The sequence below is a fragment of the Anabrus simplex genome, chromosome 3 (genome assembly GCF_040414725.1).
Source record: "Anabrus simplex isolate iqAnaSimp1 chromosome 3, ASM4041472v1, whole genome shotgun sequence".
Taxonomy (NCBI): Eukaryota; Metazoa; Arthropoda; class Insecta; order Orthoptera; family Tettigoniidae; genus Anabrus; species Anabrus simplex.
Window position 1 is genome coordinate 398,681,894 of NC_090267.1, and position 27,026 is coordinate 398,708,919.

Below are 27,026 nucleotides of genomic sequence, written 5' to 3' on the forward strand. Positions count from 1 at the left end.
ATGATTCCATTCAATGCTATTGAGGGGTATTTATGTTTCTTAAGTGATAACGGGTTTTGGATGTATCTATCATTATAGCTTGAGATTTCAAGGGGATGATTCTGAGTCCGTTTAGTTTAGTCCACAGTTCTGCACATGCAAGGCTCAAAATCAATAAAACTGTAGAAAATGCCAGTGGATAGCATAGACAATAGTTATGATTTGTTATGTTAACAAATATGCATGCTGTAGACAAAATATGTTTAGCGTTGAATCTTATTTTGATTGTTTTCATATGCTTTGCAACACATAAATGAAATTGTGTTTGCTACTATAATCACCGCTGTATATTTCTTATCTGGTGAGTGAATTCATATACTGACTGAAGTGATTTATTACAATAATGTACCTTATGTATTCTGACAATCAGGTGTCCAAAAGGTTCTGGATGATCTGGATGTTTTGAAGAAAGCTACTTAAGCAGCCATGGTTCCTCCAGAAACCAACATTTCCATTAAAGAAGCTTGGAAAGTGTACAGTATAAAGTTAGCTACTGTGTTGAGACATTTGTCAAAATGTTGAAACTCTGAAGCTGAAACTTTTGTTATAACCAAAGATATGACAGAAGAAAATTATGGTATTTTTTGAGACCAAAGTTGAAGTACATAAACACAATTGCAAAAATAAACTATGGTACGACCAGCCAGAAAGGGTGTAAGGGAACTGGCCTACAAGTTAGCCCATGTCAGCAGTAACAATTACCCTCAGTTATGAAAAAACTACTACCGTACTACTTGTGTTGTATTCTATCATTGTGAAAGTAATTATGTATCTTCTCCATATAGTTGAAGATTTATAGCTATTTAAAGCCTTCAGAATAAGTTTAAATGTATTTTTTTTTTGCTATGGGCTTTACGTCGCACCGACACAGATAGGTCTTATGGCGATGAAAATGTATTGTTTTTAACTTAAATAATGGTGTACATTATTTCTGTCAACAATCATGACTTCTTGAATTTTTATAAATAAAACAATTCATTTCTTTATAATTTGGTTTTATTTTACAATAACTGTTAGGCAAACACTTTGTTAATAACAATCTATATATATAAAATAAGAGTTTTGTTTGTACATTGCTCAGAATTTTAAAAAAATGTTATTTCTGTATTGGTTGCGTCCACAGTAACAAGGAAGTGCACTTTTTAATTTTCCTTCATCTCTGTCTGTCTACTTGTCTATACGACCGACCGACCGACCGACCGACCGACCGAGAACATGTAATAGCAAATGATATAGATGTTGATTCCCATAGGGAATCTGAAATATTTGTCCTGAATGAGCAAATTTATAATACCAATATAAATGGTCCGTTATTGGACATTATAAATTTTCCAGCTAGCTCATTCTTGGTTGCCAGCGTTTCGCCCTCGTGTGCTAGGGTGGGCTCATCAGTTGGTACCTAGCACACCTACCAATACGCTGGCTAGTGCATACCATGGAGGCCACTGCGTAGGCTAACTGGAGCCACCGGCAGTGCCAGTGCACTAAGAGACTCTGTCTCATCACTAAAAATTGATGCCTGCTTGGCCATCAGATGATATAGATGTTGATTCCCATAGGGAATCTGAAATATTTGTCCTGAATGAGCAAATTTATAATACCACAAATGATCTTTGCTCCAATACGGCTGATGATGACCCCTAGATGGGTCGAAACTAGTACCGTGTAATTTGTAATTTTGTGAATATATTGTAGTATTGAAAAGGTGGAAACGTTTACGTTGTTATTATTATTACTTATATATCATTCTTGGTTGCCAGCGTTTCGCCCTCGTGTGCTAGGGTGGGCTCATCAGTTGGTACCTAGCACACCTACCAATACGCTGGCTAGTGCATACCGTGGAGGGCGAAACACTGGCAACCAAGAATGAGCTAGCTGGAAAATTTATAATGTCCAATAACGGACCATTTATATTGGTATTATAAATTTGCTCATTCAGGACAAATATTTCAGATTCCCTATGGGAATCAACATCTATATCATCTGATGGCCAAGCAGGCATCAATTTTTAGTGATGAGACAGAGTCTCTTAGTGCATTGGCACTGCCGGTGGCTCCAGTTAGCCTACGCAGTGGCCTCCACGGTATGCACTAGCCAGCGTATTGGTAGGTGTGCTAGGTACCAACTGATGAGCCCACCCTAGCACATGAGGGCAAAACGCTGGCAACCAAGAATGAGCTAGCTGGAAAATTTATAATGTCCAATAACGGACCATTTATATTGGTATTATGTAATAGCAAATACATCCCTCCACAACATGTGCAACACAGCTCGCTCCCAGGTCCCACTAAGGTGAGAGGAAAGCAGTGGAACAAGTGGTAAGTAGGTTTCCGTTTTGATGTACCAGGATTACCTACAAGTTTTAAATTACTAATTCACTTTTATGTGGCAGTGACCCTGTCATTTTCTACCATTAGAAAGAATGACGACTAGAATAATCACCACTGAGTTTGGACAGTGAAATCAGAATGACACAATTAGAAAGAACCTTGAGAATTCCACTAGCAATAATAAAACTCACGCAAATAATCTTCTCGCTTCCTTGGTGCTGCTAACTGCATATCCAACTCATCTTCACTGGATAAAGATTCAACGAAATCCTCACAACCTTCCATTTTATTGCGTATTTATTAATTCGTTATTTACTAATTATTACTAACTTATTATTTATTAATTTTTACTTATTTATTATTGCTACTCCTCAATTCACAAGTACCTTAACAGAATTCATTAACAGATTTAGAAATAATTATTACCGCTTAGAGGTTATGGCAATGTTAACAAACCACATTTGAGAAGAACAAGGAACAGAACAGGAGTGGAAATGGACGTGGTCTGTCCAGTGAGTTTCCTCTCTCGCACTTGTATTCCATTGCGCATGTCCGTACTACCGGTTCATGCCACAGGCCACAGGCCACGGGCCACGGATGAGTTCTGGTGGTCAGTAACTGCAGTTTGAGATGTGTTGGAATGCCAAATTTTAGTATGTACATCAGTCTGAGATTGGTTTGGTGTGCGTTGGAACACTTTCTCTCAACTGCGCATGAGTTGGACGGTCAGGGACTCGTGTTGGAACGAACCTATAATTGATCAACAATAACATTACATTGACCATTATTTGTTGAGATGTACTTTGTCTCTTCATCTGCCATTCATCTCCGATAGATGAGATTACTGCTGCATCCTGAGTAAAGCAGCCGGCCTGAATATGGCAAGAAGTAGCTGGGGAGCTAGATAACATATTTTTAGCATGCTATTCCTCTGGTTTATAAATTTTCTGATGACTACTGGCCCGTAAGACACTGATTCATCATAGTATTCCAACTATTAGATCCCTACTCTGAGGCACTGATTGGGATGAACAGTCTGCAAACTTGACGGAATACGGCAGAGGAGTGTTCACAGATGTCTGCAGCCTGCTCACTCTGTAGCGAAGCACGGGCACGTCAACTAGTAGAAAATAATAATATATAAATCCGGAAATATGATTTTGTAGTTGTTACAAAAAGAATGCGGTCCTCAATTACGCACACGTGCAACTATGTTCTGATTAGAGGCGGATGTTGAGAAAGGTTAAGATATTAGATACTTACATTTCAGCACAGTTGTCTGCAATTTGGTAAGGTTGCATTTCCCAACATCTCAGAGCATGGGGAAGAGATATTTCATCTATCTTGACATTTTGCCAGTCTCTTTTTGTTAGGACTGAGTGTGAGATGCAAGATGGAGCAAATACTGCTCTGAAAAATTAAAGAGGAACAACATTTATTTAAAATTAGTAGTACAGACGGACAAAAAGTAAATCCCAAAATACTGATCTCTTCATGGTGAATCTCAAATGAGACATACTTTTATTTCTGAACTGGATTTAAATTTATATTTTATCAGCTTATTTTCTAGTAGATTCATTCTGAATTCTAAAAGTATTAATGTGAAACTTACGTGACATTTAGGAATGAGTTCCGTAAGCTGTCTCCCATCTTATGTATGTAATCCCACTGCTGCTTAGTTACTGGAGCACCCACATTATCTGCTGTCATCTGTGCTTCATCAAAAAGCCATTGAAAGACGAATAGTGGAGCTAAAACATATGTGTTTAAAGTTGATATTAATTTTGTAACTTATTATTTAAGATGTTTCCTTTACATCTTCATTGCATCTAGATTTTACTATTAATTAGCTAATACCATATTCATGAATCCACAGGAACATTTAGAAATTATGTAATGGATAGGATGAAGTTCTAAATTTATTCTAGTCTCTCTCAGCAACACAAAATTTCTAGTTTACAAACAAGGTTAGTGTCAGACCATTGATTTCTTGTTTGATGGTATTTTCAGTTGAGGCGTAGCTGCCTGAATATTTGAAGTTGTTTATGATGTGCAATGGCATCCTGACCAATTTTAAGCTGGACTGTTTCAGTTTCTATGCTTATCACTAAGCCAACAGTCTTATTTCTGTTAATTCTTAATCCTAACTTTTCAAACTCTGTCTTCCAGAGATCTAACTTTACCTGTGCCTTAGATACTGTCTCTCCCCCATAACATCATCAGCAAAGACAAGTGGATTTCTTTTCTTTTTCTTCACAGCTCTGATTACCTCATCCAGTACAGTAATGAAGATGATTGATGATAGACAACTACATTGTTTTACTCTGCTCTTAGTTTTAAACCACTCTAACTTGCCAACTTCACAGCTCCTTGTCTCTCAGAAGAGTTGTCTGATGCAAGAAATAATCTTGCCTGGCACTTCCTTTCATTTCAGACTTCCCCCTTAATATTTTTGTTGTATATTGTCATGAGTTTTCTCTGCGTACAGAAAGACGACAATGTCATTTTTCCCCCCAATGTTTTTCAAGGAGCATTCTGGTTGCACAAATAAGGTTTAATCTACTCAGTTAGAAATCATGCTGCTGCTCCTCATATTTGGGCTCTACAAATTTTATTATTTTGGTTTCAAGAATGGACTTGTATACTTTCAGACCATGAGACAGCTGAGCTATTCCCCTATATTTGGAACAGTTCTTCTTTCTTAAACAATGTGGTTTGTTTTCCTGTTTTATTGCTTTATAAATCTAAGAAAAGTAAGCATGCACAAGCCACAGGCAGGGACATAGACAAGTGGGGGTTACTGGGGGTTAGGAACTTCCCCGCCCCCACCATGGAATTTTTATAAAAGTAAATGAACAGAAACTGCAAGTGAAAGTCGACTCAAAGGGTTGGTTCTTTTGAATATTCATAGAAACAAAATTGTAAAACCAACAGATTTCTTGAAACTATTTTCTAAGAAGCTTTTAAAGTTTAGATTGTAATCTGAACATACCATCCACCACACAACTATTTACTTTGATCATATTGTTCTTGTTCTGCATTTTAATGTAAGATTTTGTAATATACTGGTACTGTAATCCAAAAATGAAAATCCGCAGCCAGTTTCCGGTCATTCAACTAGGTCAGGAATGGAATGAATGAAGCCCCCATCTTGCGGTGAGGATAGGAATTGTGCTGGCTGCCAAAGCCTGTCGCACTCCTCTGGGGCAATGGTTAATGAATGAGTGATGAAATGAAATGATATTGGAGAGTGTTGTTGGAATGAAATATGACAGGGAAAACCAGAGTACCCAGAGAAAAACCTGTCCCACCTCCGCTTTGTCCACCACAAATCTCAAATGGAGTGACTGGGATTTGAACCACAGAACCCAGCGGTGAGAGGCCAGCACTCTGCCCTCTGAGCCATGGAGGCTCTTACTGTAATCTGAATATCAATATAATTTACTTGTATCAGTGTCCTTATGACACTCGTGCATGTGCGCTCCACATACGCACAAACACCAGCATTATGTTCTATCATAATTTTGTAACTATATCCCCCCCTCCCCCCATTCGGTCGATCCTGGCTATGTTACTGCCACAGGGCCGAGATTCTTATGTGAAATCCGATCTAATGAGTTGCGATTATGTTTATAAAATATTACATGCATTGATTAAGATTAAAATGTTTTTTTATCTTTATATGAATTTAGTGTTGGAAAGGAACAAACAAATGTCAAATTAAGTAGTATTTAGAGAGAGAGAAGAATATGAAAATTAATCTGTTATAGGATTAATAAAATGACAGGTTCTTGTGGGAAGAGCAAGCAACAGAAAGAGAAGAAAAAGACAAACATGTAAACACAAAATAGAAGGACAATCTTCACAACAAAAACCAGACCCAGTGGCGCAACAGCCCCAAAGGTCCATGGTCTACTAAACAACCACAGTTTAGCCCGAAAGCCTGCAGATTATGAGGTGTCATGTGGTCAGCACGACACATCCTTTTGGTTGTTATTTTTGGCTTCCTTAGATGGACAGTCTTCACATCTTCTGTTAAATTGGCCCTCCCCTCATCATCCTAGTTTTTTTACATCCATTCCTTCTCAGCTCATTTCTGCTTACTTGTTAGCTTCATCTTCGTCTGTCTTTTCTTTTCTTGCTTCCTCTTCCTGAGCTGACCTGTCATTATGTTAATCCTATTATATTTTCCTTTCATGTCCCTATCTCCCTAAATATGACTTGAAATGAAGGTAGCAACAATGTCTCCATAGTACCACATTCCACAATAACTCAAACAGTTGAGACATACTCATTCATTTAAAATTTTGGACATTTACAGAAAGTATGCTAACAATCTGAATTTCATAATCATTCAGAAATTCAAGGAACACATCTGGAAACATGTACACTTCTTTCTTACCTGATAATGTTGGATAGATTCTATAACCAAAATAACATCTCCAGGGCTCATTGCTATAATGAGCCTTACAGCGATCTGGTACTTGTCCTTGCCATAATACTAGGCCTCTCTTTATTGCCTCAAGAGGAGCTAAGGAGTGTGAGTCATGAGAATAAGGATCTCGATCAAGAAACCATCCTGAATCAGACACTCCTCGTACCTGAATGTGTTTCAAGCCTGCATCTTTATGAAGGAAATCTTTAACTGGATCCAGATTCATGATCACTCCAGTACCACCAGCACTGAAAACATTAAAATTCTTTCGAATATCTTACTATTACTAATGATAATGTAGGTTAATTAAACAACATTTTATTTAATTTGTATCACATATCCTACAGGCTTAGTTCTCTCATGAATTGTGAAAAAGAGAAATCAAATCAGGTAAAAATTAATTATATTAGTCAAAATTGCAACTAAGAAAAAGTTTATAGCCCAGTGTGGAAAACTGTTGAAATATATGCTAATAATATTGAGATTAGTAGTTCTCATATGGTAATTTAAAATCTTCAGATGATTATTGGTATATTGGTATATAAATTCCTTATACATGACAGCTACATGTTTTAAAGAAACAGGCATCAAATGTGAGCAATGGATGAAAGACCGACTGAAATCAAAGATTTATTGCACCATCATTCCTATGTTGCACTTTATGGTACTGAATATTGGCCAAATATGAAAGAGGCAGAAAGTCAACTAAGTTTCATGGAAACAAAAATACTGAGATGGTCAACCAATATCTTTAGACTGAATTTATTTCCAGTCTAGATAAGTAAGGAAATGATTTGACCTTGCACCAATTCAGGAGAAAATAAGCAAAAGTTGACTACTTTAATTTGGATATGGGCTGCAAATGGAAACAGATGAACTGCATGCCAAAGTCATAGTGAAGATGACATTAGCAACAATGAGCACTACATGACAACATTAAAGAGAGTAAATTACATTTTGACGTGGTCTATAACCAAATTAAATGGAGACAGTGGAGTCACATAGATCCTGCCACTAGACAGTACAAAATTTGTTCTTTCCTGTTTGTGATGGTATTATGCTTGTGATGCCTAAAGAATCTTTTTTCTCTGTCCATAGCTCTTATCAACACCCCTTTTAATACTATTGTAAGAAGTTTCAGACAAGACCGGGATCTCAGTGGCAACAAAGATGACGTAATTTAAAAGAATAGTGTACAATACACACATGTACAGTTTATAGTTCTTTACAGTCAGAGATCATGTGTTCACTGCATGAAATAAGACACTATCACATACTGGACTCCTCTCCCTCTCCTTACTTTTTATGGCTATAAAAAAGAATAAAAAGGGGGTTTAATCTGAGAGGAAATACAGTAAATTGTTAAAAATAAAACATGACACCCAAACACACTCATTTCAGAAAGTAGGCCCACATCATTTTGATCACATACTTGTGAAAAACTCTGCCAGATATTTCCATATTCTGGTAATTATTCCCAAATGAAAATAGAGTACAAGTAAAATATTTCTAGCGAGATTGAACAAGTTACTTACCTACTGCCGGCTAACAGAAGAGTTGAAGCATTTTTCAGTCCTAGAGGTAATAGGTCACGTATAACTTGCTGCACAATGTTTGCACCCATGAATGTGAAACGTACTTCTGCCGAGGGTTTAGATCGTGACCCGCTCCATGAATCACTGGTGCAGTATGGTACAAAGCTAAAACATAACAAAAAATGTTTACTATACCAAAGAAGGTTAACTTCCATTAACTTCTGCAGATACAAGACTAGACAAAGTTAAAAATGAATTTCTATATTAACACATAATGGTCTATGGTATTTATTTCACAGGACTGTTGTGATAGATATTGCATATTGAATTACAATATTTTGAGATTTATTACTGAAATGATTGTGAAATAGATGAAACCATCAATAAGGAGGGTGTAAAGAAAAAAAAAATGAATATCACAACAACCAAAATATGAGCTCACTAGAAAGCATTTTCATCTGTCTGCCATCTTGATATTACCCAATATTTCCCTCCAATATGGTCTTGCTCTGAGGCCAAATAGCCATAAATTGACATGAATTGATCCAAATTGTTTCTCCTTTTAGCAACACAAATTAACCATTTACCCCTGTATTTTAAGTTTATTCAGCCCAAGCTCTCGCTATATCAGTTTTTATTATTGATAGTGCGATTTATCAATTTCTCATGTTTAGTTACATTTCAAAATTTCTCATCAGGTTATTCAAAAGATAAATTCTCTTGGATATTACACCTCATAATGTTAATCAGTGTTTGTCTCATCTAGCAGTAGGGAAAGCTATGTGGATCTGAATGGTTGGTGTTCTGGCTATTGGTTCAGAGGACCCCAGGTCTGATTTCTGCCTGGGTCAGAGATTTTAATTTTGTTTAGTTAATTCCTCTAGCTCATGACCTGGGTTGTTGTGTTTGTCTTAATAAACATTCATTTACATACAACATGTCACACTACAAACCTCCACAGAGACAGGCAATAGTGAATACATCCCCCACATACTATGGTCGTCCGATGAGAAGACGCGTGAAGAGCAACATGCGCTAATATCAAGTGCATGACAATAAACATCTGTTCTGTCTGCGGTGATTCTTGCGAACTGGGGTGTTGTTATGAAGTTTAAAAGTGGTAGTGCAATTGTGCTTTAGTTACACATTTACTGTATTTACTACAAAATTAACTGTTTGATAATGAACATGCATATGTTTCGGAGAGCTCACACTGCCTATCACAACTAATGGTTGTAGCTTAGTGTAGTATTTGTTATTCATGCCATACCTAAAAGCTGCCACAACATCTCGTCAGACGCAGATAGTAGGGTCGGCGTCGGGAAAGCCATCCGGCCTCAAAAGTGGGCTAAATTAATAAAAAGTGCTGACCCCCAGGTAACTGGGAAAAGACTGGGAGGAAGAAAATGATTTTGCTCTGTTATAAACTGCCACTGGCATCGATTTCACAGACTTGGATTCAAAAATGTGTTCTTATAGTCATGTTTCATGAAACATAACCAGGTGCTGACAAAATAATTAAGTGGAGGCACACACTTGTATACCACTAGTGTGAAAAAACTATGTAATGAAAAGAGAACAAACAAGTTTATAATCTCCATTAAGTCCAATGATCTCTTTGTTTTTCACTTTACAAGACCAACAAAAACTTCCATTGAAATACTTTGTAAGTAATTCAAGCTCATAGTTTTACATACTGTTGATATGGTGATTATAGCCCTGTGATCTCCAATTTTTATTGGAATCCAAACTACAGGGATGTGAATTTTCATTTCAGAAATCCCACATGCATTGGCCAGGATTCAAACTGTGACTGGCTTGGTGAGAAGCCAGTCCCAATGCTACTTGGCTATCAAGATGTAGAATCAGCAAGCAGGGCCTCTTCACTATAAGGGAGATAATGCAGAATGCAACCCAACACTTCAAAAAATAACTATAAGACACTAGTGTCTGTTGTTTGCATCAGCTGTGGAAATATATACAGGTGTTTGCACTGTTGCCCAGGAAGGATTTCTGTACTGATTTAGAGAGAAGAAAACAACAGAGGGATTTCCACCATCCACTTTATGGATATCAACACACAGCTCAGCAATTCAGTTCTAGGAAGAATTACCTATCCAGAATGCAAATTTTGAAGGCAATGCTGGAAACAAACTGCATCACCAAGTGGAGGAACGAATTGAGCCATCAGAACATCCAGGTCAGAAGAATGTGGTCTGGCAGTGATCAGCCTTACATGATATGGAAAACTTCGAACTGTGTGAGAATGGGTGTTCTACAATGTAAGATCAACTTGCAGAGAGAGAAGGTCTGCTGATGCAGACATTCAGAGTGACTGTAGTGGTGTGCAAGATCTGGACCATTTGATGACCTGCCCACAGCTAGAATTTCCTTGCACAGTTGAAGATATTGTGCAAGTCAGTGATATAGCCATATTGGCTACTAGGTTTTGGAGAACTGTTGTTTGATAGGACAAGGATATAATATTTTAGCTTCTGTAGTAGTGGGGACCTCTCTGAAGATCCAGAGAAACTGAGGAAAGCCATTATGGCCTCAGTTGCAATGGTAGTGAAATCCTGACATTCACTTCCCCAGGGTAAAGAGGGGGCAACGACTGTTTATGACAATTTTGTTATATGCAGGCGACTAACGAATGAAGTGATCGAGTATTTTTCGGTATAAAAAGATCCCCACTAACAAGTGCCAACAGTCTCCTTGAGGGTGGATGAGTGGGTAGAGGTTAGGGCACACTATTGTCCTTGGGATAGGAAATAGTCCCAAAAGGCAGAAGAACCTACAATTGGTCAATGGCATTAGGATGTGGAAGGCAACAGGAAACCACTGCATTAAAGATCCTGAAGGATATCTCTTTAAGTTCATATGGCATGGCTCTGTTTAATGTAAAATTATTATTCGAAGCTTCTATTCCCCCATTCGAATCACCGGGGGGGGAATGCTTGGAACACTGCTATGACTAGAAAGCCCGGCAGTTTTGGAAAGATCAAACTGTACGACAACAAAGTTCGAATTGAAGGACATCCAAAAATGGCACAACTGCACTTCAGAAGATTCTTTCCATGCTGCAACATCACGTTCGGAGCTGACTATGTGGGCCGCCAACCTCTGCTTGGAGAAGGCGCCTCAAGAAGAAGAAGAAGAAGAAGAAGAAGAAGAAGAAGAAGAAGAAGAAGAAGAAGAAGAAGAAGAAGAAGAAGAAGTGGGGAAGAAACCTTAAAATTATGTGATACTGACAGTACAATGTTACATGGATGTTGGGAACAATTTGTCATCTAGTCCTTTTGTTTCTGTTATTTAGCTATTTGCTTTACGTCGCACCGACACAGATAGGTCTTATGGCGATAATGGGATAGGGAAGGCCTAAGAGTGGGAAGGAAACAGCCGTGGCCTTAATTAAGGTATAGCCCCAGCATTTGCCTGGTGTGAAAAATGAGAAACCATGGAAAACTATCTTCAGGGCTGCCGAGAGTGGGATTCGAACCCACTATCTCCCGGATGCAAGCTCACGGCTGCGCGACAATAACCACATGGCCAATTCGCCCGGTCTTTCTTATTTAGTTCAAATAATAAACATACTTACACATGATTTGTATTCCACCAGAAAGGATTTTCTTCTGGATTTGACGATAATATGCCACCAACTAAAACATAAATAATAATTTATGAAATACATGCTATTAAACAGTTACTGTAAATTAATTCAAACACTACTAAACATATTTCAGACTTTTGGAGTTTACATATTTAACTTGATTACAACTGTAATGCTGTGACTGGTAAAAGTTGAATATATCACCAACTCTCTACACCTGCTCTATAGGTGCCCTTCACATTTTATCTCACAATGCTTTGTTAAATGCAATTAAACATTAACAACTGAATGCAATCAGAAAATTTTATATATTTGAGGACTAAACTCAATAATCTCTGTCAAAATAGAAGACCTTGCTGATTAAATGTTGAAAGTTTATTTAGAGTACAATGTGGTCATGAAAATTAAATATTCATAAATTGACATGAAGTGATCCAAATTGTTTATGCTTTTAGCAACCCAAATTAACCATTTACTCCTATATTTTAAGTTTAGTCAGCCAAAAAATTTATTACTGATAGTGCAATTTATCAATTTCTCATGTTTAGTTTCATTTCAAAATTTCTCATCAGATTATTTTGAAAATCATTTTCTAGGATATTACACCTCATCATGTTAATCAGTGTTTTTCCCATCTAGTGGCAGGGAAAGTCATGTGGTTCTGCTGTCTCAATTTCATTTGGTCGTGGGCTATGTCAGGTTGAAGATTTACTCTCTTCATATTATTGTGTAGTGAATGAACTCATTAATGCTTATGTCATCCCTTAGATTTCTTTTCAAAAACTTTCAGCATATAGCTCATATTCAAATTGTACAGTATCTTCTTCTTGAATCAGGTATCAGGTAATCCTGGTGAGGGTCCCATACACTGGAACCATACTCTAGTTGGGGTCTTACCAGAGACTTATATGCTCTCTCCTTTACATCCTTACTGCAACCCCTAAACACCCTCATAACCATGTGCATTCATGGTCCGTGACCAAACCATCATTGTCAATGTTTGCACATTTTCTCCTGGATTCATGCAACACCAAATCATTGGAAATCCAATGTAATCTAGTGATACTGACTGACCATTTTAGAATCTTTGTTTCAGTCACACTAAATTGACTTTCTACTTCTTTTATAGTCGGTCAACATTGGGTATCATAGAGTGAAACAGAATGGATGATGGTGCCATAAATCTTTGATTTTAGTTGGTCTTTCTTCTGGTGCTCATAGGTGATGTCATTTTGTCATTCATCTCTTCATCCACGCATTAATTCTTTCATTCACTTCTTCAATAAATTGGCTAGTGTCCAAAGTTGTAAATCCAATAAGTTTAAACTTATCAACTTGGATTGTTTCAATTTCTTTTAGGTTGAAACCTTCTGTTGAAATGCAGTTTATATAGTGCCAATCAATCATTCCATTCTTGGGTTTGATATTGGAGGTCAAGTTTGTGTTTGGTGATTAGCATGATGTCATCAGCATATAGAAGTCTAGGGGTAATGCTAATGTTATTGATATTTACGTCCCACTGACTTTTACGGTTTTTGGAGATACTGAGGTGCCAGAATTTAGTCCCATAGGAGTTCCTTTATGTGCCAGTAAACCTACAGACACAAGGGTGACATATTTGAGTACCTTCAAATACCACCGGACTGAGCCAGGATCGAACCTGACAAGTTGGCGTCAAAGGGCAATGATTAGTGCAGATTAGCTACTACAGTGTCAGTCACAAGGTTAATTAGCGAGTGGTGACCCTGATGGATGCCAACTGTAATGTCAAAGGCATTGGATGCTCCTCTACTGGCCTGACATTTTATAAAAACATCTGCATCCAACCAATGGGCTACTCTGGGACCCTATCTTATCAAATTGCTAGCCAGATCGTCACGTGGTAAGTTCCAGGAAAGCAACATAGAACAGTTTGTTCATCTCACACCGTTTCTCAATTAGAAGACATACTGTAATTCTCACAAATCCAACCCCCTCTGTGTGGGGGCAGTAGAATAACACCCATGGTATTCCCTGCCTGTCATAAGAGGCAACTAAAGGGGGGTCCTAGAAGCTCTTCTGGGTGAGTTGGTCATGCGGTTAGGGGCGCGCGGCTGTGAGCTTGCATCCAAGAGATAGTGGGTTCGAATCCCACTGTCGGCAGCCCTGAAGATGGTTTTCCATGCTTTCCCATTTTCACACCAGGCAAATGCTGGGGCTGCACCTTAATTAAGGCTATGGCCACTTCCTTCCAACTCCTAGGCTTTCCTATCCCATCATCGCCATAAGACCTATCTGTGTCGATGCAACGTAAAGCCACTAGCAAGAAAAAGTAGAGGCTCTTAACTTGGGAGTGAGGGTTGGCGACCACGGGGCCCTTAGCTGATTCCTGGAATTGATTCCACTTGTGCCAGGCTCCTCACTTTCATCTATTCTATCTGACCTCCTTGGTCGACTCTTGTTTTATTAGGTTCTGAGAATTAGGGAGACTTACATTTTCATGCTCTTTGTGGCCCTTGTCTTTTATTTTTCAAAGTGTCAGATCACTTCTATTTTTTCTCTCTGATTAGTGTTATATAAAGGATGACAGCCCAGTTGTACTTCCTCTTGAAACAATCACCACCACCACCACCACCACCACCACCACCTCTCACAAATCCAACTTAATATTTGGTTAATTTTGCTGATTTTGCTAATCTGTTTGAAGATCTTCATCATGTGACTTAAAAGCTGAATTGGGCTATAATTAGTACACTTGCTGGGATGTTATTTCTCTTTTAATGTGGATGAGTGACGCTGTGTTCCCAGTCGGTCAGCATTTGGCACTTTTTGATAAATTGTTTGAACAGCGATGTTAACCAGCAGTTTCATCTCACCTTTGACAGTACCACAGTGCTACTGCAAGGTCATCCAAGCTAGTGGCTTTTCCTTGCTTCATTTGAGACAAAGCAGTTTTGCCTTTTGTGATGTTGATTTTAGCCACGTTGAAAGCGTATGTGTATATACTTCCTACTGTTTCAGGATGTTCAATTGGTCTGATACTCATGTGAAATAAGGTTAGTTATTTGGTTCTTGATAACAATAAATGCAAAATTATATTCATTGTCATATCTGTGAAGTGTATAGCCCCAATACTATGAGTGAGGATAAATTTCATATGGTAAACTTTGTCACATTTAGGCAGCCTATCATTGTAGGAAGTACAAATAAATAAAATCAAGGAAGGTTGGAACAACATGCTTAATAAGCTGTGAGCAAGTCACAACTCAATCAGTTTCCTAAATTTTGAATAGCCAATATGAACAGTATTTCAATATTAAATGACACAGTTTTCACATTGTCATTGTATTTTCCACAAGTTTCAGGGTCACTTTTTGAAAAAAAATATGTCAGAAAACTTGGACTTCATGAAGTTCTGCACCCAATGGGCTCTGAAGACTTATCTCAGAAACACAACACAAAGTTCTTTGAGTTTTTTTGACCCAAGAGATGTGAAGAACTATTGGACCATATCATCTCAGGGGACAAGACATAGGTGTCCTAAGTGACTCCTGAATCCAAGCTGCAATGGATGGTGTGGTGACACACATCATCACTGACAAAAATGTAATTCAAAAAGACATTCTCAACTTGTGAGATATGTCAACCATGTTTTGGGACAATTGCTGTTCTTAGCTTGTGGACTTCATGTCACTAAAGACAAACATAAATGAAGCTGCATATTGTCAGACCTTAAAGAAATGTTGCCATATAATTGAGAATAAATTAAAGGAGTGGTAATACACAAAAGTGAAATGGAAAAAGACATCTTCAACTTGCTGACTGCCTGAGTTTTGTTGCTTCACATTAATGCGAGACCTCACATTGCTGCTCAAATGTAAACTCATTTGAATATTTTTGTAGGCAACAATTGGATCACTCTCCCTACAGTCTAGACCTTGGACCTAGTGATTGCCACATCTTCCTGTATCTGAATACGTAGGTCGAGTCACAAGTCATGGCAACTATTTTTTTCTCGTGAACAGGAGATAACACGGAAAATATAAGATATGCATTTGGAAACATACGGTATATACTTGCGCATGATGCCACTAGATGGTGTATGTAAACAACAGTGTGGGCCTAAGCATGCCCCCAAGTTCAGTGTGCGAGTGAGAGTGTCACAAAATGGAAGTCAACAAGCAGGAGCAACGATCATATATTAAAATAGCAGTTCTCTGTGGCAGAAATGCATGCCAATGCCATGCAGAGCTGTGGGAAGCATTAGGTGTGCATGCCATGCCCTATAGAACAGTGGCCCAATAAGGTTATGGTAATCCTGTCATACGATGTTCAAGGTGTTCTTGTGTGTCATCCAGTGCGTGAGGGGCACACTGTCAATGCAGTTTATTACAATTCCTTTTTGTTATACCAATTGCACCATGCAGTGCGAACCAAACATCCAGATCTTTTGGACAACGCCATAATCCTACACGATAACGCAACAGCTCACACAGCAGCCATCATTCAGCGTCGCTTACAACGGTGAGGATGGGAAGTTCTTCCACACCTGCTTTATTCGCCTGATCTGAGCACATGTGACTATGATCTAATCCCCGAAGTCAAGAAGCCATTACGTGGAAAATGGTTTACTAACAAAGAGGACATCGTAACAGCATTTCGGAGAGAGGTGTCACACATTAGCGATACACATGCAGAGAATGGTATTCAGCGCCTGCCCCACTGCTGGCAACACACAGTGGAAACCTTGGGTGATTATTTCGAAGGTTTGTAACCAGTGGAGACCTGTCCTTTGTACGTAGTCATGTGTATTTGCTGTCTATACCATAATAAAACAATGTTTACCAATGGCCTGTGTTCTGTCACTTTCCTACAAGAATCTCCTGAAATCAGAATTTGTCTTCAGGCACTGTGCATAAGTACATGCCCTATATTTCCAAATGCATATCTTAGATTTTCCGTGTTGTCTCCTGTTCGTGAGAAAAAAATAGTTGCCATGACTTATGACTTGACCCTCGTATCTGAAGAGGTTTTGTGCTGGTAAGCATTTCCACATGGACAGCAAAGTCGTTATTTCATATGCGGCATTTTGACAAAGCAGGAAAGGCTTTCCTTACAGGCAGCAGACTTCTTTGACAAGGGTTTACAAAAGCTCATCATCATACACTATGACAAATGTTTAAATAACAACAGAAATTGTGTGGGAGAGTAGCTGAAGGAATGTAAAGATCTAGAATAAATGACCCAAACATATTTATTGCAAAATCTTACTTGAGAAATACACCTTACACCTTAAATATATATTGCCAGGCTTAGCTATACTTCCTCAATGCATAATTTTTGTTAAAACATCGGATTTAAGCTGCCAAGAGAACAAGAATGACCAGGGCCGCTGTAGTTCAATCAGAAGAGCATTAGATGACGAGTCCAAAGGTTGTGGGATCGGTTCCCACTGGTGTCAGCTGGGCCATTTTATTCTATACTTAACGTCTCTTCAGCATATACTATAAGTTATATACTTAACATGACTTAGTAAACTCATTGAATTTAATATTACATATAAATATTATTTTGTGATACCATAATGAAATTTAAAAAGAAAGGACAGAACTTAACTGAAACTATATACCATACTTGTTATATGTAAAATGCATTAGAATAGAAGATGTTCACTCGTGTACCATTCCTCACTTCTGGCCATTGTTTTGATGTCATCAGATGCCGTAAGCGCATCCATCGATTATGGCAGCTTCGTTGATCATAACAGTACCATCCTCCTAAAAAATAAATTGCATATTTCGAGTAACTGCAGTCCAAGGAAAGTTATACACAGGGTTTTTTCGTGAGTAATGCATACAACCCACAAAACTAAAATTAAGTAATTTTAAAAAAATGTTCTGGTATGTCAAATTTAATATTTTGAGAGGAATATTTTACAGAAAGCAAAGAAAGTTTTCTGTCATTATGCTACAGGATGTGATGTCATCAAAAAGATACTTATTGACATAAATATATCTTAGAGCTTGGGGTCATCCGAATATTTGTGTAACAAAAGGTGTAATGCGATATTACCTAGCAACAGTACCTTGAGAGCTGCACAGGCCCTGGATCTGTATATCATGGCCATCCATCAATACTTCACATCACAGCCTGCACAGTTGCTAGGTAGCATTTCATCACATATTTTACTGAAAGAAATATTTGATACTCCCAAGGAGAACTACAATAAAATCACTTGTTTCTTCCGTTGCATGCAAAATTTTATTTGTTTCATATAGAAGTTTTGGTTGCTATGGGAACAGCTTAATTCTTGATTTAATTTTTAGCTTACCCCACAATTTACACAAGTATAGTACTATAACAGATGAATTTTGAATTATGTATTTAATAAGGCATTCAAAGTACTTTATTACCTTTCTCTGCAATTTGCTCTCGTACAACAAATACATTTCGAATTATTTAATAAGGCATTCAAAATGCTCCCCATTAACAATCTAGCAATCGCAAAGTCAGATTATGAATTCCTTTCAAACATTTTCAATTACCGCTGGTGGTACATCTGTGCATTCTTTCCTGATCCTTATTTTCAACTTCCGTATTAGCAGGTCTCTTAATAAAGACTCTGTATTTCGAATATTCCCATAAAGAGTAAAAGTGGAAAGAGGTGGTGATTTTGCATGCCACTCTATTATGAAGCTGAGACTAGCATACTTAGGCAACGTTATGTGATCAGATGCATTGAAAAAAGCAATCATGCTAGGAATGATCAGCGGTACAAGAAGACCAGGTTACCAGAGGACTCGTTGCTTAGACACCATTAAAACAGACAAAACTCTCACCCTGGAACAACTAAAGGAGGCAGTGTGGAACAGGACAACTTGGAGAGCGCTAATTCATAGAATCGCCGAGAGTCAGATCCGACTGAACGGATGACATCACATCATCTATAAATCATCTTCCGATCCATCTATTTGGAAACGTTCGAGGGGAAGTACAATCTTGTTGATACCAGATCAAATCATGTGGAATGTTTGGATCTTTAAAATTTCGATGGAAGACAGCAAGAGATGGTATTAGAACTTCATGCAAGAATTCTGAATAATGGTCACCTGTAAGTGTTTTGTCAAAGAAATAAGGGCCCAAAATTCTGATTCCCAGAATTCTTGTCGACATGCTTATGCTGTGTGTGCCAGTATGGACTCTTATCTAACCAATACCTGCAATTTTGTCTGTTCACTTCTCCACCTGGACAAAATAAAGTTTCATCAGAAAATAGCACATTTAATATAAAGATCAGTTTTCTATCACACAGATCACCCATTGTCTCACAGAACTGTACTACTCCAAAGACAGAAATAAAGACTTGCTGTGAAACACTTGTAATGCCACTCAAGGAAAGGTTGTTGATTGTGATGATGAAGAGAAGGAAGAAGGTCAAGCCTAGTAGAATGGAAATACTGTTACTTATGCAACTAGAGGCAGATGACAACCATTTAGATCTACTGTCTGTTTGTATTAAACCTATTTGCAGGCAGCAACAGAGGAAAAGGTGTACAAACTTCTGACCACCACCAAAGAGATACACCATAGTGCTGATAGGAGTAAAATGAAATGTATCTGCTCATCCTAATTTTGTTATTGAAGTCTTCTTCACTTTTTCTTTCCTCTGTTCCTTTCACATGCTGCACATTTTGTGTTGACCTCCCTTAGTACCACTGTTAATTCATTTCTTGCGGTCTAGATGCTTGAAGTATTATTATAATAATTACAAGTTATCCTGCATTGCCTCCTATTGCTTCTCTACAACCAATAACACAGTAATTTTCCAAACAGAACATAATTATTAGTACATATTTCATATTCATTATGACCCTTTTGTTATGATTTCTTTTTCCAAAGTATGCTCATGTCAACAAAATTGAATGAATAATAGAAGTTGATAAAATAAAATAGAAGCACAGAGTAAAAATAATGACATTTTCTTTATTTTTCCTGAACATTCCTAGAGGGCATAATACCCTGATGAGCAACTGAATTAGCTCTTATTTTGGCCAAATGATTGGGGTCTACATGACAAATATCATACAGATCTCCATAGGTCACCAATTCAAGAGTGTACCATGAGTACCGTATGTGGATTTGGGCTAAACAACCGCTGCTAGGGTCAAGTGCTGTGGTTCATGACAGGTTTCATTGTCGACTAGCTCAGATGGTAGGAGGGAACAGACGAACCAGACTGCAGTGATTACTCGTGAATTCATTGTAGGACAACAACTAAGTGTGAGTAGCCATACCATCCCAAGCCATCACCTCGCGACAGATGTCACCATTCCTGTAAGGTACTTCTGCCTACCTCACATCACAAGACACAAAGACTGACAAGGGGACAGGAACACAGTCTTTGGACTCGAAGCATGAATGGGTCCCTCGCACCAGGAGGGTACAGTACAGACTGGTGGTGGTAGTACTCTCATATAGAGACCATTCACATGGGATATAATAGGATGCTTGGTACAACTGCCAATATCCCTTACCGGCGAATTATACAGGAACCTGCTGTCAGATCATCCCGACCCATTTGTTCACCCCCAACATCCTGCAGGTGACCTGTATTTGATGAATACTCCACAGACATGCGGATACTTGCCTAGTCCCTATCGTCACCAGATCCTAATCCTATTGAACACATCTGGGATGCTATGGAGAGGGATGTGAGCCCTCTTAATCCTGCTCTGACCAATTTCCATGCATTATGTGAGGTTGTATTTGGCTTCTTGGATAAATGGTCAAAGTAGTACCCTTTGGTTTAAAGGGCTCCAGGTCTGTTTCCCAGCCAGGTTGGAGATTTTAAACTTAAATCCTTTGGCTCAGGGACTGGGTGTTTGTGCTGCTCCCAACATCCCTGCAACTCGTACACCACACATAACACTATCCTCAACCACAATAACACGCAGTTTCCTATATACCTATATACAGCAGATATTGCCCACCCTCGTTGGAGGGTTCGACTTACAAGCACTGCACCCAGCTAGAAATTGCTGCATGAAACTGTTATGTAAATATGTGAGGTTGTGCAGTGGTCATGGTTCATTATGGCTCCTCAATACTTCCAGTGTCTTGTGGAGTCCACCCACACCGTATTGTTATCATCAGAGCAAAAGGTGGTTCCACATGTACTAGGCAGGTAATTCAATTGCTCATCAGCATATTTGCATGTTGTTGGAACCTAGCAACAACTCAATATATTGACAATCTAGTGTTAAGGAATGAGTCTGTATTTGGCCATGTTACTCACACACATCAATGAGTGCTCTGCTTTGTGATAGTGCAAATACTGTGCATAGGTTTTTGGTTCCGTGACTCTCACTTTTCTACAGATATATATATGGATGAGCTATGGGGAAAGAATATGAAGGTGAAAATCATTGAAGTAATTACAGTTTTATCAATACATTCAGACTGAAGGGAATAATAGAACTTACCCTCAAGGAATATAACCCATCGTTTACTGCCATGTGACTTCCGCAAGTAGAACCTAGAAAGTGAGAAATAGGTTACCAAGACTGATGAAAAATAGCTTGTTTCCCTTGACATACAGGACAGTCGTAGTACCTAACTCCATAGCTGATCATGTTAAGATATGCACTATGAGTAAAAAGAAATGGCTCAAGATTGATGTTGGTGCTGTAGCTGGAAAATACTGAGATGACACTTTTCCCATTCTTACTAACACTTAATTACAGTCGTATACATCAGCATAGAATTTGTTGTAAAGCAGATTATCTGGTGAAGTTAAAACAGAGCAAGTTGCTGCTGTTGTTTTTTAGAGGGAATAATACTTCTTCACAGAGATGACAAACTCAACACAGAGGTAAGCTCACCAGACAAAAATTTAGTCACCAATGGAGAAATCATTATAAGCATAATTTAATACCGTGTAACTTCACCTCTGGACTTGATAACCGCCTGCATTCAGTTAGGAAGTGAGTCCGCGAGGTTGTGCAGGTACTGTTGCATCCAAGTTAAGCCACTCTCTGAGGATTTGATTGTGCAATTCTACCAAATTGCGGGGATGCTGTTGTACAATAATAATTATTAATTAATGATGTGTATTGGAAAAGGTGGACCATACAACATTAATTTAATAATAATTATTGTGATCACAATTCAATATGGATCAAAACCATGAAGTTTATATCTTATGATGCTGTTGTAGGCATTTTACCCGCTGTTCCAACAGGTCCCACATGTTTTCAATGGGGGTAAAGTCAGGTGATTCTGCAGGCCAATTGAGATGTAATAGGGTGGGCGGGTGTTCATAAAACCAGTCACATATGTGTCCAGCCTGATGAACTTTGCTGTTGTCATCTTGAAAAATCAGGGTATCAATAGCATACTCATCACACAGATGTTGACTGAAAGGCAACACCTGATCATCCAAAATGTTTAAATAAACATGCTGGTTTATATTAGCGGTCACCTCAGTGAGCGGACCCAATCCATGATACAAAAATCACCCCGAAAATATCACAGACCCACCTCCGGCTTGAACCTGACCTTGTACACATCCAGAATGAAATGCTTCATTTGGCCTTCGATGTACTCAATGACGTGTGTCACTGGAATATAGGCAAAAATGTGACTCGTCAGACCACATCATGTTCCACCAGTTAGCTACTGTCCACGTTCGATGATTTCTAGCCAATTGAAAATGCGCAGATTTTTAAGCCTGTGTGAGCAATGGCCTCTTGCGAGGTGACCGACTCCAAATGTTTATTGCATGCAGTTCCCGTCGCAATGTTCTCTTGCTAACAGTTTGGGATGGACCTTCATATTCACTGACTGTAGCAATTTCTGTCAGCTTGGATTTTGATTTACAAGCTGTGAACAAGTCTCCAGTCTCTCTCAGTCAGGATCTTTTTCTGACCACAATGCTGACATTGTGTTTCATAGCCACGTGTAGTACACCACTGCTTGTAGACACGCTGAACAGTCCACTGCGAAACATCAACAAAACCAGCAACTTCATGCACCGTATGGTCATGAGCACGGCCAAACACGATTGCCCCCTTTTTTCCACTCTGTCATATCCTCACATCTACCCATGTTGACATACACTGTCCGCTTGAAACATCAATATCTCAGTGATTGCTACTGTCTTATTCTCACGTAGAGGCAATGCGCGTGCGGTTGAGCACGGGACTCGTTTGCTGCGCCATCTGTACAGGCTTAACGATCCATCTGTGCGTGCGTACTAGGGTGACTGATTTTCTGTCCGGTGAGCGTAGTTTGACAGAGCATTCCAGACCATTTAGTACATATCATAAGCTTTTGCTTTTACCTAACTATTGATATGGCCATCATAATTAGTTTTACATGGAATTCCGACCACAAGAACGTGACATTTCGTTTCAAAAATCTCACATGCATTGGACGAGATTCGAACTGCGACCACCTCAGCGAGAATCTAGTAACAATACCACAAAAAATGACACATATCAGAGATGATCTCCGGCATATCACAACAATAATAGACGATAAAGTTGACGCAGAAGTGATCAGGACATGTCAGACAGTCCACATGTTCTTTAGACATAATATTAAGGTAAGATATGTTAAAGTCGACCCAAAAGTTGCACACACTGAAAATACAATAAATTTCGAATTTATCACATCAGTAGATAATTTTTTGCTAATGTTATTACCGACAGTTTACTTTGTTCTCTAATAGAATTAATTTCTGCGTATGTTATATCACTGCCTTCGTCTCATTGTGATACACGGGATAAGACTTGGGTCACAGAAAAATGGGGAAATACGTCGCGATGAAGAAACCAAGTAGCAAAGCGCTATTATTATTATTATTATTATTATTATTATTATTATTATTATTATTATTATTATTATTATTATCATCATCATTATCATTATCATTATTATTATATTTCGTTGTGAAAAGCTGTATAACAAACATGTAAGGATACTGGAGATTTATCTTGGTGATTGATATACAATTACCTGCATTCCTTTCGAGTCAAGCGACTGTTTCAGATTCACAAACGTTGAACCGTCCACTGAGAAACACCAACGATCCAGCTATTTCACACACCGTATGGCCATGAGCACTGCCAAACACGATTGCCCCCTTTTGTCACTCTGTCACATCCTTACATCTGTTGACGTACAGAAGGGTGGCAACGTAGAGACTCGACTAATTTATTCCTCTCCGATTAAAATCTTTTCAATTTGACAGCATCTTTATAGTAGCACTTTATTCTTTTAGTAGACGGCATGTCCAACTTTTTTAGTTGAGAGGTGCAAGTAAAGGTGGTGATAGCTTCGACCAGGAAGCAAGAATTCGTCATCGAAATATATTGCTTAATGAGTTAGTTCAAAAGAAATGTATGTTATACATTCTTTCAAGGCGGAATTACCGAAGTACTAAAGTATGGGATAAAGTGAAGGGGCCTCTCCGAAGATCGTGCTGGAGAAGTTCTAGAGAATATTAATTACTTACGACATGAAGATATTATACATACATGCTTTTATCGAAAAAAAAAATCAACCTGTATTAATAGGCTGTCATTAATGACAAGGTAATACAGATCATTTGTGATAAATGGAGACGTTACGAAGGAGTAAACATAGAAAGGGCGTAATTTCGAAAGTGTAAATTGAAATCAGATATTGTTTTTTTCCAGAAACGACATCATGCACCGAATATGTGATGCCTCAGGAGCCTAACAGGACCTCGGATAGCTATCATAACTATATAGTTAATATCCTCCATGGATAACTGCAAACCCTTCCATGTGTCGGCATACTGTCGAGATATGGTGCCGCGTGCTCCGACCATTATTTCAATTTCTCGAAGACCGGGCGAGATGGCCGTGCGGTTAGGGGCGCGCAGCTGAGAGCTCGCATCCGGGAGATAGTGGGTTCGAACCCCACTGTCGGCAGCACTGAAGATGGTTTTCCGTGGTTTCCCATTTTCATACCAGGCAAATGCCGGGGCTGTATATTAAGGCCACGGCTACTTCCTTCCCATTCCTAGGCTTTTCCTGTCCCATTGTCGCCATAAGACCTATCTGTGTCGGTGCGACGTAAAGCAAAAAATAAAAAAATAAAAATAAAAATCTTGAAGATGGCATTTGGTTTTGTAATAGGGGATTTTGTGTTCGTAAACTTCTTTTTCTCTCTCTCTTTCTAGGTTTAGGCATACCTCTTCTGGTTGGTCTCTGTGGTGTTCGAATCACACAGCTGGGTCTATGACGGAGCCTTTAGGGCTGTTTTCTTTAAAGGCTATTATGTCGATACGACGAGAACTGCCGTTCATGGCCAGTCCACCAGCTTCTTTATGGACATTAAAGGCCTTATTCCTTAGTTCATAGGCTATGAAGGATCTAATTTGATGATGTCGAGTGTTTCGCAGAAGTTCTCCGTGTTTGCAAGATCCTAGGACATGAGCAGGAGTTCTTTCCCTCCGCGGCAACGCCGACAGAAATGGTTGTCCAGGAATCTGACGGGAACAGAGCGTATTGCAGAAACGTTCGTCGTCATTTTTATCTCCTCTCGTTATTAGACAGGCCGATGCGATTTCTGACCTAAGAATTTGCTTATTATCTTCGTATAGTTCTAATCTGAGTCATCTTTGAGTTAGTGAACACCAGGAGGTGATTTCACGATCTCTTAATACTTGCCGATTTTTTTTTTTTTTTTTGTTTCTTACACACATCAATTTAGGAAATATTCAGAATTTTCAAACATTCCTTAGTTTTTTTTACAATCTGTTTTACGTCGCACCGACACAGATAGGTCTTATGGAGACAATGGGCTAAGAAAGAGAAGAAAGTGGCCGTGGCCTTAATTCTTCTTTCTTCTTTATTCGTGTCAGAAGTATCAACTTTACTTACAGATATTTAACAAAAAGCAACAAGATATCTACATTCCTACTATACAAATATACAAGTCTATTATACAGTCACAGATAGAGCAACAATATTCGAGAGCTAGATGATGCTTGCCCAGTATTGGGCGACGTCAATAGCGTTGGGGGAGGCTGCAATCAAGTCTTTCATAGTGCACATTGAAGGACATAAAACACACTGACATAGATGTTTGATCGTCTGCTGCTCTCCGCAGTCACAAAGTGGTGAAAATGGGAAACCACGGAAACCTATCTTCAGGACTGCCAACAGTGGGGTTCGAACCTACAATCTCCAGGATGCAAGCTCACAGCTGCACGCCCCTAACCGCATGGCCAACTCTTTAGTTTCCGTATGAGAATCTCTCGAGGCGTGAACCAACAGATTAACATTCTCAAGGAGTGTGTTGCATGAGGTAATGCATTGAAGGTAAGTTTTCCATAACATTTAGAATAGATCATGTTGCCTGCTACGACGGTAGGAAGTTTCAAGATTTCCTTTGTTGAGCTTTTATCGTCATCAGGCAAAAATTGGAATTTTCCTGGAATCACATGTTAGCAATGAGTATTTAAGACTTGGGCAGATGGAGCCATTCAAGACTATGAATCACTCGCGGTGCTTTCCTGAATGAGAGCGACTTATGTGGATGGTAACTCGCCTCTTACCGCAGAACTGGCATTTCGCTTGTGCAGACTCTTTAATGTGGTTTGAATCTCGAGTGGAGTAACTCTAAGAAATGTCTTCTTCTTCATCTGCTTACCCTCCAGGGTCGGTTTTTCCCTCGGAATCAGAGAGGGATCCCACCTCTACCGCCTCAAGGACAGTGTCCTGGAGCTTCAGACTCTGGGTAGGGGGATACAACTGGGGAGGATGGCCAGTACCTCGCCCAGGCGGCCTCACCTGCTATGCTGAACGGGAGCCGTGTGGGGGGATGGGAAGATTGGAAGGGATAGACAAGGAAGAGGGAAGGAAGCGGCCGTGGCCTTAAGTTAGGTACCATTCCGGCATTTGCCTGGAGAAGTGGGAAACCACGGAAAATCACTTCCAGGATCGCTGAGGAGGGAATCGAACGCCCCTCTACTCAGTTGACCTCCCGAGGCTGGGTGGACACCGTTCCAGCCCTCGTACCACGTTTCAAATTTCGTGGCATAGCCGGGAATCGAACCCGGGCCT

At 39.0% G+C, this 27,026-nt stretch overlaps 1 protein-coding gene across 1 annotated transcript in view; it reads right to left on the reverse strand.

Annotated features, from left to right (window-relative positions):
- Notum (palmitoleoyl-protein carboxylesterase notum) overlaps positions 1-27,026 on the reverse strand; it is a 151,743-nt gene that overhangs the window by 9,512 nt on the left and 115,205 nt on the right. Inside the window, exons 4-10 of the mRNA XM_067144549.2 lie at positions 21,411-21,463; positions 17,610-17,705; positions 11,938-11,998; positions 8,340-8,504; positions 6,772-7,052; positions 3,982-4,120; positions 3,633-3,779 (exon numbers count right to left, since the gene is read on the reverse strand). Coding sequence (XP_067000650.2) covers positions 3,633-3,779; positions 3,982-4,120; positions 6,772-7,052; positions 8,340-8,504; positions 11,938-11,998; positions 17,610-17,705; positions 21,411-21,463 — 942 coding nt within the window. The remainder of the gene's footprint in view (positions 1-3,632; positions 3,780-3,981; positions 4,121-6,771; positions 7,053-8,339; positions 8,505-11,937; positions 11,999-17,609; positions 17,706-21,410; positions 21,464-27,026) is intronic.